The following is a 19923-nucleotide window of genomic DNA, read 5'->3' on the forward strand; positions in this document are numbered from 1 at the left end:
ATTTTGTTGATGGCTTATGATTGGGGTTAGGAAGAATCTTGTAGCTCTTGAACTGAAAAGGTCAAATGCCAAGGCCATTCTGACTAGAGAAAGAAAAGCGGTTTGTGCACAACAACTTGAGTACTACACTTTTTTGTTATACATCAGGGGAGACCACTATGGTGGCCTAGTGGTTAGAGCATCTGCCTGAGATGTGGGAGGTCGCTGGTTCAAACCCTGGCCGAGTCATACCAAAGACTTTAAAAAATGGTACTTAAGCTGCCTCGCTTGGTGCTCAGCATTAAGAGGTTAGTGTTAGGACTGGTCAGCTTTGTGTCAGGATAATGTGACTGGGTGGGACATCATTCGACATGTCTGCAGCATGATGCCTCAGTAATAGGCATCACTATAAACAATCACACTGCAGACATCATAGCGATATGACTGAAAAATTATTAAAGCAGTATACATCTGGGGTGCACAACCTGTAGCCTGTGGGCCGGATCCAGCCATGAACATGATTTGTCTGGCCCTCAGGGCAGATTAAAACAACACAGAAATCTGGCCTGTGAGCAGTAATTATATTAAAGAAATTAGTGTTTGCGACCCTTGAGATCATTTTGATGTGAAGGAAGATTCCCTTTCAATGAGGCATTAAACATCTAAATGGGTCAGACCTCTGAGAAGTTAAATGACATGTTTCTGATTTTTAATCTGGTGAGGCAAATTACTTTTTCTGCAGATTACCGATTTTTTCAAGACTGAAGCTTTATTGATAACTTACTGTGCCAAAGGGAAGATGCCAGCAGATCTTTATATAAGCACGTACAGGGATGGTCCTGGCTTTTAAAAAGCTGTCGCCAAAAAAATCGCCAACCTCAATATTTTGTCGCCAATTTTCAAAAAGTGTCGCCAAAACAAGTAGTGTACATTTTTCCAAGTGTTAATTTAGTCTATTAATGTAACAGGCAATGAAAATTACAAAAGATGGGTTAGTTAATACTTTAATTACAACAAGCATTAACAAAATGTTACAAACTGTTACATGAAGATCTGTCGCGATTTTAGAGTTGCCCACTTGTTGAATGCAGTTTCAAAGTCTAATTTTTCACATCTGTACATGCTGATTCTCATTAAATTCTCGAGAGATGAGATGCAGAGCTTATTTCTGATGTCATTTTTTATGAGGTTCATCTTACTGAATCCACGTTCAGTCTACAGTGCTGACAGGTGACACCAGTAGTCTCTCAGCAGCCTCCCCCCCCCCCCCCCCCCCCCGGCTAGCATCCCAAAGCTTGCAGTGAATTGCTTCCTAAATCCCAAGAATGATCACTGAATGCGGTATAAATTTTCTTGACAAGCAAAATAGGATCTCCATTCCCACGAATGAAACTTACATGAGTCAACATCTGGCAATATTGGACCGTATATATAAGCATAAATTCACACCCAATTTAGGGATTCTTTCACTCCTGTATTTTGAGAAATAAATAATTATTATTAATTATGCAAAACTGTTTGTGTTTTTTTTTTTTGCTATTTCTTGTTGCGGAGTTTAAGTCTCTGCAGCCGTAACACGGAATTGATGGCAAAAGGAAAAGATCAATGAGTAAAATGCTGCACTGGCGACAGATATAATTGTGGTTGAGATTTTTTCCATTTGCTTTGTATTTATACACAGTCGGTACTTCAAAGGTTATAAGTTTTCTATGAAGGTTTAGCAAAACTATTGTATTGGTATATGTATAAAAAAAAAAAAAACACAGAAGGATTAGCCATACAATTTAATTGTATCTGTTCTATTCGCGTCTTCAGAAGTCGGTCAGTTGTAGGTATAGTGTGGTAGCATGATTGACTTTATCACAGCATACAGTACTCAGCCCGGATGTCAGCATAAGCAGATTATGATGTAACAATGCACTGTAAAGATGGGGTTGTCAATACGAACAAAGGATCGTTTGTGTAACAGATTGATTCCAATGCATTGCTTAGTCAGGTTTGTGGCTTCCTTTCGTTCTCGCTTTTAATTTATCCAGTCCAAATCCATGATTGTATGTACAAATTAAATAACCCAAGAATATGTCGCCAAAAAAATCGCCAGATGGGATATTTTTGTCGCCAATAAGGAAAAAAAATCGCAATTTGCGACATTGGCGAAGCCCAGGACGATCCCTGACGTAGTTGTTTTAAACAAGATGAATTTGTCAAGGTATGTTTGAAATTAGCACTTTAAGTGTCTCAGCATATTCTGACCAACTTTGACACCATGCATGACGTTACAATCTATTTATAAAACAGATAACATTGAGACAACAACTGATTGACTGAAGCCTACTTGGGTAATGACCTAGAAATGTTCAAATACTTTTGGCTAATGAGCCATCTTCTTTTTTATGTGTAGCTCACAATATTTAAGGTTTGACCTTATCTGGATTATTTAATATGAAAGTTAGTGAAAATTGAGATAATTGGTATTCTTCTTTCATATGTAGGTGACTCATTTTTCAGGTGAAAATTTGTTACAAACTTATTGAAATATCTGCTGGTGTCTTTACTTTGTTGTGACAGCATATTAATAAAGTTGGTGTCTTTACTTTTGGTGTGACAGTGTATTAATAAAGCTGGTGTCTATTTTGGTGTGACAGTGTATTAATAAAGCTGGTGTCTTTACTTTGGTGTGACAGTGTATTAATAAAGCTGGTGTCTTTACTTTTGGTGTGACAGTGCAGTAATAAAGCTGGTGTCTTTACTTTGGTGTGGCAGTGTATTAATATAGCTGGATTGTCCTATAATTACTGATGATTTGGGGCAAGCATAGCAGTATTTGTCCAGATGAAAATCATAACATGTTGACATTCTCTGTTCTTCTGCCATATATGACACATAAGTATATTATAGCTCTTTGAAAAGGAAACTTATGACATCTCAGTTACTGAAAGGTTTCTCCATAAACATGACTACCGCTAAGAAATCAATGGCTATGTTTGCAGTTACAAACCTTGTCCTATTGGAACGTATTATTTTGGTAGCTTTGACCCATTTTAGCATCAAGCTTGCATCAGGTACCTGTGGTTCTTTAGTAAAAGTGTAAGCAGTGTAGTCAAGAAGTGTAAGCAGTGTAGTCAAGTGTACTGTGTAGTCAAGAAGTGTAAGCAGTGTAGTCAAAAAGTGTAAGCAGTGTAGTCAAGAAGTGTAAGCAGTGTAGTCAAGAAGTGTACTGTGTAGTCAAGAAGTGTAAGCAGTGTAGTCAAGAAGTGTAAGCAGTGTAGTCAAGAAGTGTAAGCAGTGTAGTCAAGAAGTGTACTGTGTAGTCAAGAAGTTTAAGCTGTGTAGTCAAGAAGTGTAAGCAGTATAGTCAAGAAGTGTAAGCAGTGTAGTCAAGAAGTGTAAGCAGTGTAGTCAAGAAGTGTACTGTGTAGTCAAGAAGTGTAAGCAGTGTAGTCAAGAAGTGTACTGTGTAGTCAAGAAGTTCAAGCTGTGTAGTCAAGAAGTTTAAGCTGTGTAGTCAAGAAGTGTGAGCAGTATAGTCAAGAAGTGTACTGTGTAGTCAAGAAGTTTAAGCTGTGTAGTCAAGAAGTGTAAGCAGTATAGTCAAGAAGTGTACTGTGTAGACTATAATGAGGACAGAGACAAGTGACGAATACAACTCACTTGTCCCAGGGACGAGCGTTTGGAATTTTTTTCATAAGCCCTGCTTACATGTTAGAATACTTATTATAATGCTCTATATGGGAACCATAGAGAATCCTGCCTTATAGTGAGACTGTTTTATAATGAAGTCGAGTCATACCTGTCCTAACAGTCACCTTTACACAGTGGGCGCCTTTTAAAAAATGGCAGATAGAATACAGGGCTGTATGTAATACTGTATATAGTAGATGTGTATTGGAATACTGGGCTATACAGAATATCTATGTATTAGATAAGTATTGGAATACTTATAGGTTACTGCATTTGTATAGGAAAATATAAATGAATTTTTCGGATGTAAATACTGCATGACCTTGGGAGTGCAGTATATCCGTCCAACAAAACAAGTTCATATTTTCCCATGCTAATGCAGTAACCTTTTTATTATACGCTAATTTTCTTATTCTACCTAATGCTTAATTATGCTAACAAAATACGAGAAACAAAGAAACTGAATGTATGCTGTATTCCAAACTAAATACACAAGCGCAGATTCATCATTACACAACAACAACATTATTATTGCACACATAAATCCGTCCAGATAAATTTGAACTTAGTCACGTGTTCTACATAACTTTTGAAAGAAAATTGCATGTCTAGTTAAAATTGAAATTTGGAGTCATATTGTGAGTGAATGCTCATTGCAACAACTTTCCCATCTGATCTGAAATGAATAGATTTATATGTAACAGTTCCACATGAAATACATCGGATTGAAGAAGTGAGGGAGAAGCATGTTGACATTTGCAGATTTGTCTCTGTTTCTGTCATTGAATGTTTGAAATCATAATGTGGGAAAGATATGAAGTCTTACAATTGCAATTATCAAAAAGACGCTATGGAATTTAATGCTTTTTTCATTTTGAGTGCAGTAAGGAGGATGTAATTGCACTTATGCTCGAAATTGCAGTACAATTTCGAAATGCGTAATCAAGATTGAGAACCTATGACATGGCTCATATAATTCGGATTTGCAGAACTAAGAAAGTACATTTTGAGGAATTTCGGGATGTAAAACTTGGTATGTTTTTTTGCCATTCTTACTACCAGCTAAAGAAGACAGTTTATCCCTAGTCAGTTGTATGTTTTTTGTAAGGACCCTTTCTAGCATCAACTGTATAAGCTAGCCTAAATCCAAAACATTGTATTAAAAAAAAGTTAACATGGAATGTGGTTAATCTAAGTAAATACTGATGCATGAACTATTTTTTTATTTTTGGTCATAATGGTTGTTCCAAGCGTTTGAATTTGCCCAGTGAAATCTGGTTTCTAATGGTGGACAGTGATGATACGCTCTGATGCATTTTTTAAAAACACAATTTTAGAAAAATGAAAACAAACTTATTCTCTGTTATTTATCAACTCTTTATTTATAATCCTCTTCTTTTTAAAGAAAAGAATATATATATTTTTATTGTTGTGTCTTTTATTTCACATGGACCAAAACTTGGTTATGATCACTGTAGTATGAATTTATTTTCTGCACAATGATTAATGTTTATATTACATTCTGTTTTTACTTCAGGAAGTATATTAGCCTGGCCAACAGTCTAGGGTTAAAGGTTATCCTCAGACCCGGACCTTACATCTGCTCGGAGTGGGATTTTGGAGGGTTGCCAGCGTAAGTTCATAATAAACAGTATTTAATTTAAAAACAAATTTATTTACAAGTGTAATACATTTATTGACAGGTAAAATACAAGGATTTGATTTATAAGACATAACTACACGAAAAATAAGTTTTATCTACATTGTAGCTCATCTGGTCATAGTGGCTGCCACAGCATCCATGTTGTAAATCTTGTTATCGCTACTCATTAGTAAATGGTTGTATCAACATGAGTTTTCACTATGATATTTTTACAGTGCCTAGATAGTCCTGAATGAAAGGAAAATCTAATTGATATGGGGATTTCACCAGAAGACTTCAAGTAATTTCTAGTTGGTTTCTAAATGGAAATGAAGACAATCTGACATCCAATATCAGAGTTTATCATTAGATTTAAAGTTGGAGAGTGAGTTACCAAAGTAGTTGATGGGTTTGGGGGAACCTTCGTCAATGGGGATGCCGTTTTTAAAAAAAGTATCCAGTCGTAAAGTAAATGTTGCCAGAAAAATCACCCAACTCCCAAGAAAAGCCATGCAGTATCGTCACCATGGAAGCCAGCTTTAAAATCAATTAATCGCTACACTTTCTGATTAGAAGTTCATATTGACGTGGCCATTAGGCTTATTATGATGTCTAGTTGACATGGCCAATAGGCTTATCATGATGTCTAGTTGACATGGCCAATAGGCTTATGATGTCTAGTTGACATGGCCAGTAGGCTTATCATGATGTCTAGTTGACATGGCCAATAGGCTTATGATGTCTAGTTGACATGGCCAATAGGCTTATGATGTCTAGTTGACATGGCCAGTAGGCTTATCATGATGTCTAGTTGACATGGCCAATAGGCTTATCATGATGTCTAGTTGGTTTAAAATATAGCCATCTTAAAAATCTTGTTACTGCTACTCCTTCTGAATGGATAATCATATCAACACCAGGTTTTTGTTGACTTACTTTTTATGTTGGTCATCTTTAAAATGCTTTCTACTGATGTTCAGTATGGCCAGGAGTACGTGTGCATGTGTGATTTAAATATTTAACATAGCTTTAACAGTCACTTTTATCTCGGTAGCATCATGTCACACCCAGTCACATTATCCTGACACCAGACTGACCATTTCAAATACTAACTGCTTAATGCAGATGCCAAATGAGGCAACTGCTAGTACCATTTGTATAAATCTTTGGTATGACTCAGCCAGGGTTCGAACCCACAACTATTCACATCCGAGGTGTATGCTCTAATCCAGAGTTGGGCAAACTTTCCAGTGCAAGTGCTGCATACACAAATTTACACCTTGTCGTGGGCCGCATAGTTCATTAAGTAAAATAATTAATATTTGAAATAGCAAAAACAAAAGGTTTTTCTAAATAACATCATAATTAATTTTCAGTTGTTAATATGTTGTTAATATTTGAAAACTTAAACTTAAACTTCAAAAGAAGCACATTTATTTGATAAACAGAGTAACATAAACAGAGTCAGTGCGAATGATGACTTGTTCCTAGGCCGCATGAAACCCTTGGTGGACCGCATGAAAGCCCTTGGCGGGCCACATGCGGCCCATGGTCCGTAGTTTGCCCACCCCTGCTCTAACCATTTTGGCCACTGGAGTGGTGTATTCCAGAAAAATGCATGGTCCTATGAGCATCTGGATTTTCCTAAAAGACTTTTTTTTGACATCTAATTGGTCGTAAATCCACATAGTGCAACTTAGATATCCAGTATGGCCACCACAGTCACCATCTTGAAAATCTTATTATCACTGCTTTTCTTGGATGAATGTTAAAGTCACCATGGATTTTTCACGTAAAGACTTCTTATGTTGTCTGGTTTGTCCTGATGAATAATCTGACCTCCATTATGTGGTTAACTGGATAGTTTTATTGTTGTTACTTCTCCGGATGGCTGGCTATATTAAGATTGTGCTTTCACTTAAAGGCTAAATTGAAGTGGTGCATATGATGTTGAATATGACCACCATGGTAGCCATTTTGAAAATTTTATTGTTACTTCTTGCAAAGAGAAAGTCATATCAGCATGGGGGTTTACCAGAAGACTTCTTATAATGTCTTGTTGGTCCTAAATTAACATGGTGATGGTCTGATTTCCAGTAATGCCATTATGGTGATGGTCTGATTTCCAGTAATGCCATTATGATGATGGTCTGATTTCCAGTAATGCCATTATGATGATGGTCTGATTTCCAGTAATGCCCTTATGATGATAGTCTGAATTTCAGTAATGCCATTATGATGATGGTCTGATTTCCAGTAATGCCATTATGGTGATGGTCTGATTTCCAGTAATGCCATTATGATGGTAGTCTGAATTTCAGTAATGCCATTATGATGATGGTCTGATTTCCAGTAATGCAATTATGGTGATGGTCTGATTTCCAGTAATGCCGTTATAGTGATGGTCTGAATTCCAGTAATGCCATTATGATGATGGTCTGATTTCCAGTACTGCCATTATAGTGATGGTCTGAATTCCAGTAATGCCATTATGATGATGGTCTGATTTCCAGTACTGCCATTATGGTGATGGTCTGATTTACAGTAAAATGCCATTATGGTGGCAATCTTTAAACGTTGCAACTCTTTGAAATGGAAAGTCATTTTGAAATATGGTTTTCACCAGACAATTTCTTACAGTGTTTAGGACCAAATGGATTTTGTATGGTTGTGACAAAAATACATGTAGACATTTTAAGGACCATGTGGATTATGTGTGGGTGTGATTGTGTAAAGGGGATAGACATAAAGATATACAGATTTTTAAGGACCATGTGGATTATGTATTGGTGTTGTATTATCAAGGATAGACAAAAAGACATGCAGACATTAAAGGACCATGTGGATTATGTATGGGTGTTGTATTAACAAGGATAGACAAAAAGACATGCAGACATTTAAGGACCATGTGGATTATGTATGGGTGTTGTATTATCAAGGATAGACAAAAAGACATGCAGACATTTAAGGACCATGTGGATTATGTATGGTTGTTGTATTGTCAAGGATAGACAAAAAGACATGCAGACATTTAAGGACCATGTGGATTATGTATGGGTGTTGTATTATCAAGGATAGATAAAAAGACATGCAGACATTTAAGGACCGTGTGGATTATGTGTTGTTTAGTTGTGCTAGTATAAATAGTCATACAGACAGCTTGAGGACCATGTTATAGAAAGATTACATTGAACTGTAATCAAAATGACTGAGTTTTAAAATGTTTGATTGCTACAAGGCACATGACAAACCCAGATTTAATATATGCAACAGCTATTGCTACAAGGCACATGACAAACCCAAATTTGACATATGCAACAGCCATTGCTACAAGTCATGTGACAAACCCAAATTTGACATATGCAACAGCCATTGCTACAAGGCACATAACAAACCCAGATTAACATATGCAACAGCCATTGCTACAAGGCACTTGACAAACCCAGATTTAATAATTGCAACAGCCATTGTTACAAGGCACTTGACAAACCCAGATTTAACATAAGCAACAGCCATTGCTACAAGGCACATGACAAACTCAGATTTAACAATTGCAACAGCCATAGCTACAAGGCACATGACAAACCCAGATTTAACATATGCAACAGCCATTGCTATAAGGCACTTGACAAACCCAAATTTATTATATGCAACAGCCATTGCTACAAGGCACATGACAAACGCAAATTTGACATATGCAACAGCCATTACTACAAGGCACATGACAGATCCAAATTTAACATATGCAACAGCTATTGCTACAAGGCAAGTGACAAACCCAAATGTGTCATATGCAAGAGCTATTGCTACAAGGCACATGACAGACCCAGATTTAACAATTGCAACAGCCATTGCTACAAGGCACATGACAAACCCAGATTTAACATATGCAAGAGCCATTGCTACAAGGCACATGACAAACCCAGATTTAATATATGCAAGAGCCATTGCTACAAGGCACATGACAAACCCAGATTTAACATAAGCAACAGCCATTGCTACAAGGCACATAACAAACCCAGATTTAACATATGCAACAGCCATTGCTACAAGGCACATGACAAACCCAGATTTAACATATGCAACAGCCATTCCTACAAGGCACATGACAAACCCAGATTTAACATATGCAACAGCCATTGCTACAAGGCACATGACAACATTACTACATTGCCACATTGAAGGTAATACAGCATTTTTACACTGAAGGTAATACTGCATTTTCACATTGGTGGTATTACTACATTGCCACACTGAAGGTAATACAGCATTTTTACACTGAAGGTAATACTGCATTTTCACATTGGTGGTATTACTACATTGCCACATTGCAGGTAATACAGCATTTTTACACTGAAGGTAATACAGCATTTTCACATTGGTGGTAATACTACATTGCCACATTGCAGGTAATACAGCATTTTTACACTGAAGGTAATACAGCATTTTCACATTGGTGGTATTACTACATTGCCACATTGAAGGTAATGCAGCATTTTTACACTGAAGGTAATACAGCATTTTCACATTGGTGGTAATACTACATTGCCACATTGCAGGTAATACAGCATTTTTACACTGAAGGTATTACTGCATTTCACATTGATGGTAATACTACATTGCCACAGTGGTGGTATTACTGCATTGCCATACCAAATGCAGTACTGCATTGCCAGTGAAGGTAATACAGCATTTCCACTTTGAAGGTAATACTGCATTGCCATTATAATTGTTGTTTCCCATAATGAAGTTAATACTGCCTTGTTACATTGAACATAATGCTGCATTGCCATATTAAAGGTAATATTGCATAAAATAATGCTGCATTGCCACATTAAAGGTAATATTGCATTGCCACAATAACATTTATCTTATAGTAAGTATTTTTAGACTTTCGGTTACATAATTTTAAAATTTTGAGGAAAATTACATAATAAAGTCTTTTTGACAAAACTATTGGCATAGTTGAATCAGAATGTTAATTTTGATACCCATACCAGCATGAAAATGAAGTAAAAATTTGTTTTTTCTTTTCTTCTGTAGCATGAGTGGGTTGAAAGTTCAGTGGGTTAGGATTAGAATAATGTTCAGTTGGCAAGTTAACAGTTAAGTTGGTCATGGATAAGAATCATGTTCATTTGGCAAATAGTGTGAAGTCAGATATATTTGCAAGGAATAATTTCCTTGCCTAAAGGGTACTATTATTTCAGTTTATTGCCATGCCTAAAAGGTAATACAGTTTCAGTTTATGGCCATGCTCAAAAGGTAGTACAGTTTTAATTTATTGCCGTGCCTAAAAGGTAGTACAGTTTTAATTTATTGCCATGCCTAAAAGGTAATACAGTTTCAGTTTATTGCCATGCCTAAAAGGTAGTACAGTTTTAATTTATTGCCATGCCTAAAAGGTAATACAGTTTCAATTTATTGCCATGCCTAAAAGGTAATACAGTTTTAATTTATTGCCATGCCTAAAAGGTAGTACAGTTTCAGTTTATTGCCATGCCTAAAAGGTAGTACAGTTTCAATTTATTGCTTTGCCTAAAGGATACTACAGTTTCAAGTTATTGCCATGCCTAAAGGGTAGTACAGTTTAAATTTATTGCCATGCCTAGAAGGTAATACAGTTTCAATTTATTGCCATGCCTAAACGGTACTGCAGTTTCAGTGTATTGCCATGCATAATAGGTACTACAGTTTCAGTGTATTGTCATGCTTAAGAGATAGTACAGTTTCAATTTATTGCCATGCCCAGAAGGTAGTACAGTTTCAGTTTATTGCCATGCCCAAAAGGTAGTACAGTTTCAATTTATTGCCATGCCTAAAAGGTAATAGTTTTAATTTATTGCCATGCCTAAAAGGTAGTACAGTTTCAATTTATTGCCATGTCCAAAAGGTAGTACAGTTTCAATTTATTGCCATGTCCAAAAGGTAGTACAGTTTCAATTTATTGCCATGTCCAAAAGGTATTACAGTTTCAATTTATTGCCGTGCCTAAAAGGTATTACAGTTTCAATTTATTGCCATGCCTAAAAGGTAGTACAGTTTCAATTTATTGCCATGTCCAAAAGGTAGTACAGTTTCAATTTATTGCCATGTCCAAAAGGTAGTACAGTTTCATTTTATTCCATGCCCAGTTTCAGTTTATTGCTCATGCTCATGAAATATTTATTTTCTTGCTGCATGTACAACTTGTAAAGTTACACAATCAAACATCACATGTGCATATATAAAGATATATTTATCATATATACAAAATATAGGAATTAATAATAAATCAGAATTTGTTCAGTGGCCTTGGGTGGTCAGATAGTCTAAAGTGCTTACCTTTACCTGCCATGGCCATCTCCTCTCCATCTGCATGGGTTGAAGTCCCATTCTCAGGTGATGTAGATATGTGAGAAGGCTGCTAGTAGCATTCTGTGGATTGGTAGTTCTTAGTGGGATTTTCTTCCTCCACCAGCTATGCTTGCTGCCATGTATATCTTAAAATCTGCTTTCTAAATGGTGTTAAACACAAAACAACAAGATCTAAAAAAACATGACATCCGCAATATAGAGGACTTCTATTCAAGTTTTGGTGTGCATGTTTCAAAACATCATTTGCAATACGGTTTTTTAAAATAGAAGACTCTCATTAAACTTTAATGTCAGACTCCTAAAAACCATTACAGCAGTCACAATACTATGTCATAGAAAAGGATTTTTATAAAAGTCCAACTTTGTAAATATCTATCAAAATAATAGAAGAACATTATCAATTTACAAACAAGAACTTTAAAAAAAAAAAGTATAACTGTAGAAGACAGGGTCTGTCCAAATTCTTTTGATTTACAGTATGTACTCTATAATTTAGTGGTGTAAAAAAATGTTGCCAGGTTTCATTGCACTATCTTTTTTATTGTATTTACATTGAGTGAGAAGTTGAGCACAATTAAAATCAAATCAAAATTCTGACATTTGGGTTTATGATGTCATGCTTTTTGGCATCTACAAGACTGAGTGAGAAGTTGTTATTGAGTGCAATTAAAATCAAATCAACATTCTGACTTTGGTGTTTTAGACTTAGTGAGAAGTTATAATTGGACATAGTTAAATGAAATCAAGTCTGACATTTGGGTTTATATAGTATATTTTTCCATCTACGTGATTGAGTGAGAAGATATAATTGAACACAATTAAATCAAATCAACAGTCTGACATTTTTCTTTTGTGGACACCATGCTGCATTCCAAACATTTATATGTTGTTGATCTTCAAGGTGACCCTCTTGCTTCCGAAAATTTGAAATAGTTTTTATGTTTTGTTTATTCCCGTTGATTTATTATTGTGTGTGACAGTTATGTAGAATTTCTAGAAGTTTTGAAATAGTTTTTATTATTGTTTACTCCCATTGATTTGTTGTTGTTTGTGACAGGTATGTAGAATTTCTAGAAAATTTGAATAGTTTCTATGTTTTGTTTACTCCCGTTGATTTGTTGTTTTGTGTGACAATTATGTAGAATTTCTAGAAATTTAAAAATAAATTGAATAGGGTTCATGTTGAATTTTGATATGGAGGCATACCTGTGCCAATCCCTTATCAGCATTCAGCTTTTTCTGCTTTCAGGCCTAAAGGCCTGTGGCTTGTACTCCCTTCCATGAGGTATACAACTTTGTCCAGTGTCAGTTTATTTTGCTTTATTGTTTTGTGATGCTGTAACCGATTTTTCTTGTATGGACTGGCTATAATTGATCAAATTCTTGGTTTTTAATTCTCTTTATTTTATTGAGAGTCTTATACTAAGAAAATGAAAAAAGAAAAGCATGGAGGTGGTGCCCCATCTGGATGCTGGGCTAGTGAATGCCTTTTGGGCTACCATCTTTTTTTGTATGTCCTTATCATCAGAGCATCCTTCCTCCAACTTTGCTTCTCATATGTCTTCTAGTTCTCTTGTTGATCGCATTGACAGAAAAAATAAAAAAAATTACTAAAAGAAATAAAAGTAAAAAAGATTTCCTGTTTGTGCTTGTCTGTGGTGCATTATATTGGCATAATCACTATTAGTTTATTTTGTGGTTTCCCCTGTATTCCATGTTGTGTAATGTTGTTTATGTTGTGCTCTCCATTTCGGAAGCTCTGGTGTGACTCATACCAGCTTGCATGAGCCTGTTAGCATTAGCGTCACACCATCATTGTAACCTACTTTGATAGCACAACCCCTTTACCTATATATATTTTTATTCTGTGTTCTTAAAATGGTTGGAATTACATTAGTTAACAGTCATTATACCTTTATTGGCTGTTATTCTTTGTTGGTAGTGTGACCTTCACTTGTTTAATGGGGAGAGGGTCAGGGTCATGATATGGCAAGGCCAGCCCAATACCCAGTACTGTCCCCTAGTGGGATGCCATTCCTTTTCTACTTAACCCCAGCCATGCTTCTCCCCACAACAGTGGGGGTCACTCTCTGTACTTAGTAAAGGACTTCCTAATCTTCCACATTCTATGCTCTTTAATTACATTTATGTATTGGAATTTTTATAAAGTTTATTAAATAAACTATGATAGAGGTATCATAGCACTTGTCACAAGATGTCTTTTTAAGTAACTGTTTATAGCTTTGGGTACTTGAGCTTGGCATGAATGGTTGTTAAACAAAATTTAATTGGCACATTGGGCCCTGGAACAAGCATTATGTAGAAATGTTGAAAATTGAACCTTGCATCAAAGAAGTTTTAAAAATCTGCTTTTAAAATAGATGCTACCTAGGAAACCCGATATGGCTGATTCCCAGCATGGTTCATCTTTAGATGACAATTTCATTTGACAAATACTGGCTGATGATTGTCATGGTGGCAGTTTATTTTTGGCTGAAAAGCTGAATTAAAATACAGACAATTAAAAAGGATAGTGCATCTTTCATTTCCTTTCTCAAACAATTTAGCCTGTGGGATCTTGTAGTACAAAACCATTAGCCCAGTAAGGGTTAAGATAAAGTTAATAAAAATAAGGAAGTAAATATATTTATTTAATCTAAATACCTCTGTCTGAACATGCATACTATTGCATTGATGGACTTAAAAACCTACCGGTAATAAACATTTTTGAACAGATAATAAATATGGCACAGTTGTCTATAAAGGACTGATTTGAGAAAGTGAAACTTTGGCAGGACCACTCTGGTGGCCTTGTGGTTAGAGCATCCGCCTTGGAAGCAGGAGGTCATGGGTTCGAACCATGGCCGATTCATATGAAAGACTTACAAAAATGGTACAAACAGCTACCTTGCTAGGCGCTCAGCGTTAAGAGGTTAGTGTTAGGACTGGTTGGCCTGGTGTCAGGATTGGGTGGGACATCATACTATATGTCTGTGGCATGATGCGCCCCTGTTAGACATCACTACAAACTGCCACACTGCAGACATCATAGTGATATGACTGAAAGCTATGTTAAAAATCCTAATCCCAAACACACACACACACACACATACACTTTGGCAGATTGGCAGAGCTTATGTTAGTGAAAAATGTTATTTTGGAACAGAAGTATCCAAAAGTCAATACCTATGACCTGTGTAAACTTGTAATTAACCATATTGAACAGTTTTCAGACTTGTTCCAACTGGCTATTCATACACAGGTAAGGGACAGATTAGGCTCAGATGCAATCAACAGATTAATGTTTATAAAACTAAAGGTGACACCTTTTAAAGGTTTTGATTTTATTAGGGGTCTAACAGAGTTGAGCAGGAAGAAAGAGGGATGAATATTGAAATGTTAGATAAATATTGAATTATGGCTGTAATCTCCTCCCCCTCTTTGTTCTATTTACCCTTTTATTTTTATTTTATTTTTGTAACAAGTGGGGTGCTACCCCCCTTAGATAAAATCCTGGCAGCATCTCTCTAAGCCTAAATGATGCTAATTATAAATATATTTACATAATTTTGTACTAATTGTCTCTATATTAGTTATTTATCATCTTTAAAGTATTTAATTTATAGCTAAGTAGCTCATTTGCATATTTACTTACAAATCATGGATTAGTCTGTGTTCGTGTTACAGACGGGATGAAGACAGTGTGGGCAATCATCATTTTTGTGATCATCAATTAAAAGTAAAAAAGAATATGCTTTGCTTGGTGGGTAAAATATGATTTTGGTTTTTCTCGGGTTAAATGCCAGTTTTCAGCACATGATAGGCTACACATGATGGCCGGTATATTTAGTGGACAAGAACTTTGCAATATCCCTGCAAAAATTCCAAACCCACAGGAAGCTATTAGCAAGCTTTCTCACACACCCACGTTTGTCAAGCCAAGAACTGAACTGATGCAGAAGTGAGATGTATGAGTGATCCTAAAAGTAGGTGTCTTAGATCAGTCTGCTACCTTGGTCCTTGGGTAAAATATTATATTTTTTTGTTTTACTGATCTTTATTTCAGGTAATAATCAATGGGAAAGAGATAAGTGTACTGGACTGGAAAAGCACCACAAACAACCTAGAAGTCAATATTCCACAAGATTATGTATCTGCAGTGAGTAATCTGTAAATAAATGTGGCTTGATTTTATTTCTAAGGATGACTTTCATGGGCACCTTTCAAGCATAATGGTTATATAGATGTGATGACATAAAAGACTAATTTTTTATGTCAAACAATGACATCGTGATCTAATTGCCATATGTCGGATTAAGATTAATATGAATAATGGCATTTGGATTGAATATAAATACAAATCACATATCTCATGACCAGTTTCTTTAATAGGTCATAACATATACATTCAATGGATTATGCAGTTTAATTTATATTTTATTAAGCAATATGTCTCTTTTAAGTTTTAATAAATAAATGTGGCTTGCTAGGCAGAAATTACTCAAATTTGACGGAAAGACTTCTGGTAATTAGGGCTTTCATGTCTATATAAATGATGATGATTTTTTGTAACTTTTAAGTAACAACAGAATTTGACTGGAAAGCTTTGTGGCATGAACAGCTTTCAAGTTTGTTTTAATGATGTCACTCTGCCATCAAACACAGAAGCTGTTGCCAAAGGTAGAAAAGCCTTTAATATGTTGAAAAACCACATAACAGATTTTGTCACATCTGACAAAGGATCACATCCTTCATACCTTTCTGATTTATATAAATGATGCTCCTTCATCAAATATGGCAGATTATTTTTAGTTTAAAAAAAACATTTGACAATATTTAACTATGAAAAAAGCCACTGAACAGAATTTGACATAAAGCATCTAGGGGCCTTTCATCATTGGACATACAATGCTGATGTCAAACATGAGGTAAAATTTTTATTTTCAGCATTTTCTAACATAATTTAATTGGTTTGTTTTCATTGTAACTTAAAATTTTTGTCATTTAGTTGAATCAAATTTACCAGTCATCAGTGTCATATTGATGCATTTATAGATCTGTGTTGTATTGATGCATTATAGATCTGTGTCATATTGATGCATTTATAGTTAATTTATTTTGGCTGATCATTATGAACCATATTTAGCTCATTGGGTCACAGCACAGCTTATGGGATGGTCTGTTGTGTGTTGTACATCCATCTGTTTGCCCAAGTTTGTTATCACTACACCTCCTAAACTACTTGGAGGATTGCATTGAAACTTTACACATACATTTATCCCATGGTCTAGTTTTCCTAAATGAAAATGGTGCAGCATGGACATTCAGTGTTGACCCATCTTTAAAATCCTGTTATTACTACTGTTCAAGAATGGATGGTGATATAAAAATGGAGTTTTCAATAAAAGACTTCTTATGTTGTTTTTTAAGTCCTCAGTGAAAATGTTGCCAATCTAGCCTCCAATATGGCCACCATAGCACTGGGCTTGACAAATCTTGTCATCACTACTTGTTCAGAGTGAAAAGGCATGTTAACATATGGTTTTCTTATGATTTATAGTTGATCTTAAATGAAAATGTTGCCAATCTGACATGTTGTCAATCTGACATTCATTCATGTTGCCAATCTGACATTCATGTTGCCAATCTGACATTCAAGTTGCCAATCTGACATTCATGTTGCCAATCTGACATTCAAGTTGCCAATCTGACATTCATGTTGCCAATCTGACATTCAAGTTGCCAATCTGACATTCAAGTTGCCTATCTAGTTGCCAATCTGACATTCAAGTTGCCAATCTGACATTCAATATTGTCACATTAGTCATCTTGAATATTTGGTTTTAGTTCATTCTTGTGAACGGTTGCTGTTATCAGCATAGGGTTTTCACTGAAAGAGATCTTGTGATGTTTTGTTGGACCTTAATGAAATTGGTTCTAGTTTGACCACAATAGTCTTATGAAAAATCTTGGTATCACTATTTATGAGTGAAAGATCATATCAGCATGGAATTTTCAAGGAAATACTTATTATTATGCCTAGTGGATCATAAATAAAAATAGTAGCAATTTCTGGCTTCCAATATGGCCATCACCATGACCATCTTGAAAATCTTATTGGTGCTACATCTCTTGAATGCCTGGTTATATCAATATTATCCTTTCACAGAAAGACTTCTTTTGATGTCTATTTGGTTATGATTAAATAATTTGCCAATCTGACAACCAATATATCCACCATGGCAGCCATATTGAAAATCTTATTATTGTTACTTCTCAGAAATGGAAAGTTATATAAATAGTTAATTTCCACCAGAAGACTTTTTATAATGTCATGTTGGTTTTAATTGATGTCTTGTTGGTCCTACATGAAAATGGTGCCAATCTGATATCCACAGCAGATAATTTGAAGATCCTCTTGTTGCTAAAATATATCAGAGATGGTTTCAGCACTCTCCAGTTAAAAGGAATAAATAGCCTATGCTGAATTCCTGTAAATTCTTTTTGGCCAGTAGAGCATTAAGTGGCACTGACAAACTCTATTGTTCATTGTTAGTTTTCTTTGTTTATTTAACTTGTGCCTTTCAAACAAAGCTTGTTCTTTGATAGGAGCCTAAATTTCATTGGTACAACTATTCTTCTTGATTTGTATTTTACTGGCTGGTCAGTTCTTGATTAAAATGGCACCAGAACATGACCTGTAGTCGAATGTTGTTAGATCTTACAATAGAACATGCAGCAGAGTTAAGATTATTTTAATTGAATTATAATAAAGTTAAAATTAATTCAATGGTTTTTAGATGTCACACTTAAGGAAAGTTTGAATGTTTTGTAAAGAAAAACATTTTCTTTCTCCAGGAAAACATCTTGGATATTTTAGTGGAAAACCATGGAAGAGTGAACTTTGCGCCATTTGGCACTGATATTCTAAATACTCAGAGGAAAGGTATGGGCATTTTCAGTAAGGATATCTCTAGGTATGGTATGGACCGTGATTGTGAGGGTATCTTTAGGTATGGTATAGACTGTAATTGTGAGGGTATCTTTAGGTATGGTATGGACTGTGATTGTGAGGGTATCTTAAGGGTATCTTAAGGGATGGCATGAATCTGTGATTCTGAGGGTATCTTTAGGAATGGTATGGACTGTGATTGTGAGGGTATCTTTAGGTATATTATGGACTGTGATTGTGAGGGTATCTTTAGGTATGGTATGGACCGTGATTGTGAGGATATATTTAGGTATGGTATGGACTGTGATTGTAAGGGTCTCTTTAGGTATGGCATGAATCTGTGATTGTGAGGGTATCTTTAGGTATGGTATGGACTGTGATTGTGAGGGTATCTTTAGGTATGGTATGGACTGTGATTGTGAGGGTATCTTTAGGAATGGTATGGACTGTGATTGTGAGGGTATCTTTAGGTATAGTATGGACTGTGATTGTGAGGGTATCTTTAGGAATGGTATGGGCTGTGATTGTGAGGGTATCTTTAGGTATGGTATTGGCTGTGATTGTGAGGGTATCTTTAGGTATGGCATGAATCTGTGATTATTAGGGTATCTTTAGGTATGGTATGGACTTTGATTATGAGGGTATCTTAAGGTATGGCATGAATCTGTGATTGTGAGGGTATCTTTCGGTATGGCATGGGCTGTGATTGTTAGGGTATCTTAAGGTTTGGCATGAATCTGTGATTGTGAGGGTATCTTTAGGTATAGTATGGACTGTGATTGTGAGGGTATCTTTAGGTATGGTATGGACTGTGATTGTGAGGGTATCTTTAAGAATGGTATGGACTGTGATTGTGAGGGTATCTTAAGGTTTGGCATGAATCTGTGATTGTGAGGGTATCTTTAGGTATAGTATGGACTGTGATTGTGAGGGTATCTTTAGGTATAGTATGGACTGTGATTGTGAGGGTATCTTTAGGTATGGTATGGACTGTGATTGTGAGGTTATCTTTAAGTATGGTATGGACTGTGATTGTGAGGGTATCTTCAGGTATGGTATGGACTGTGATTGTGAGGGTATCTTTAGGAATGGTATGGACTGTGATTGTGAGGGTATCTTTAGGTATAGTATGGACTGTGATTGTGAGGGTATCTTTAGGTATAGTATGGACTGTGATTGTGAGGGTATCTTTAGGTATGGTATGGACTGTGATTGTGAGGTTATCTTTAAGTATGGTATGGACTGTGATTGTGAGGGTATCTTCAGGTATGGTATGGGCTGTGATTGTGAGGGTATCTTTAGGAATGGTATG

General features: G+C 35.7%; 2 protein-coding genes across 3 annotated transcripts in view; both read left to right on the plus strand.

Moving 5' to 3' along the window:
• LOC149796097 (beta-galactosidase-1-like protein 2) overlaps window positions 1–18555 on the plus strand; it is a 33447-nt gene extending 14892 nt beyond the window's left edge. Inside the window, exons 4-6 of one of the 2 annotated variants that reach the window (XR_016422490.1) lie at window positions 5198–5293; window positions 15726–15818; window positions 18518–18555. Coding sequence is in view for 1 of the 2 variants with exons in the window: in XM_089966018.1 (XP_089822144.1) it covers window positions 5198–5293; window positions 15726–15729 (100 nt within the window). In the remaining variant the exon portion in view is untranslated. Of the gene's footprint in view, window positions 1–5197; window positions 5294–15725; window positions 15820–18517 lie in introns of those variants that run through there. The other variant, XM_089966018.1, reaches the window with a different exon arrangement.
• LOC149796095 (beta-galactosidase-1-like protein 2) overlaps window positions 1–19923 on the plus strand; it is a 222225-nt gene that overhangs the window by 155880 nt on the left and 46422 nt on the right. The window lies entirely within an intron of this gene.

Source organism: Sinohyriopsis cumingii, chromosome 7 (assembly GCF_028554795.1).
Source record: "Sinohyriopsis cumingii isolate HCF-2022 chromosome 7, ASM2855479v2, whole genome shotgun sequence".
Classification (NCBI taxonomy): Eukaryota; Metazoa; Mollusca; class Bivalvia; order Unionida; family Unionidae; genus Sinohyriopsis; species Sinohyriopsis cumingii.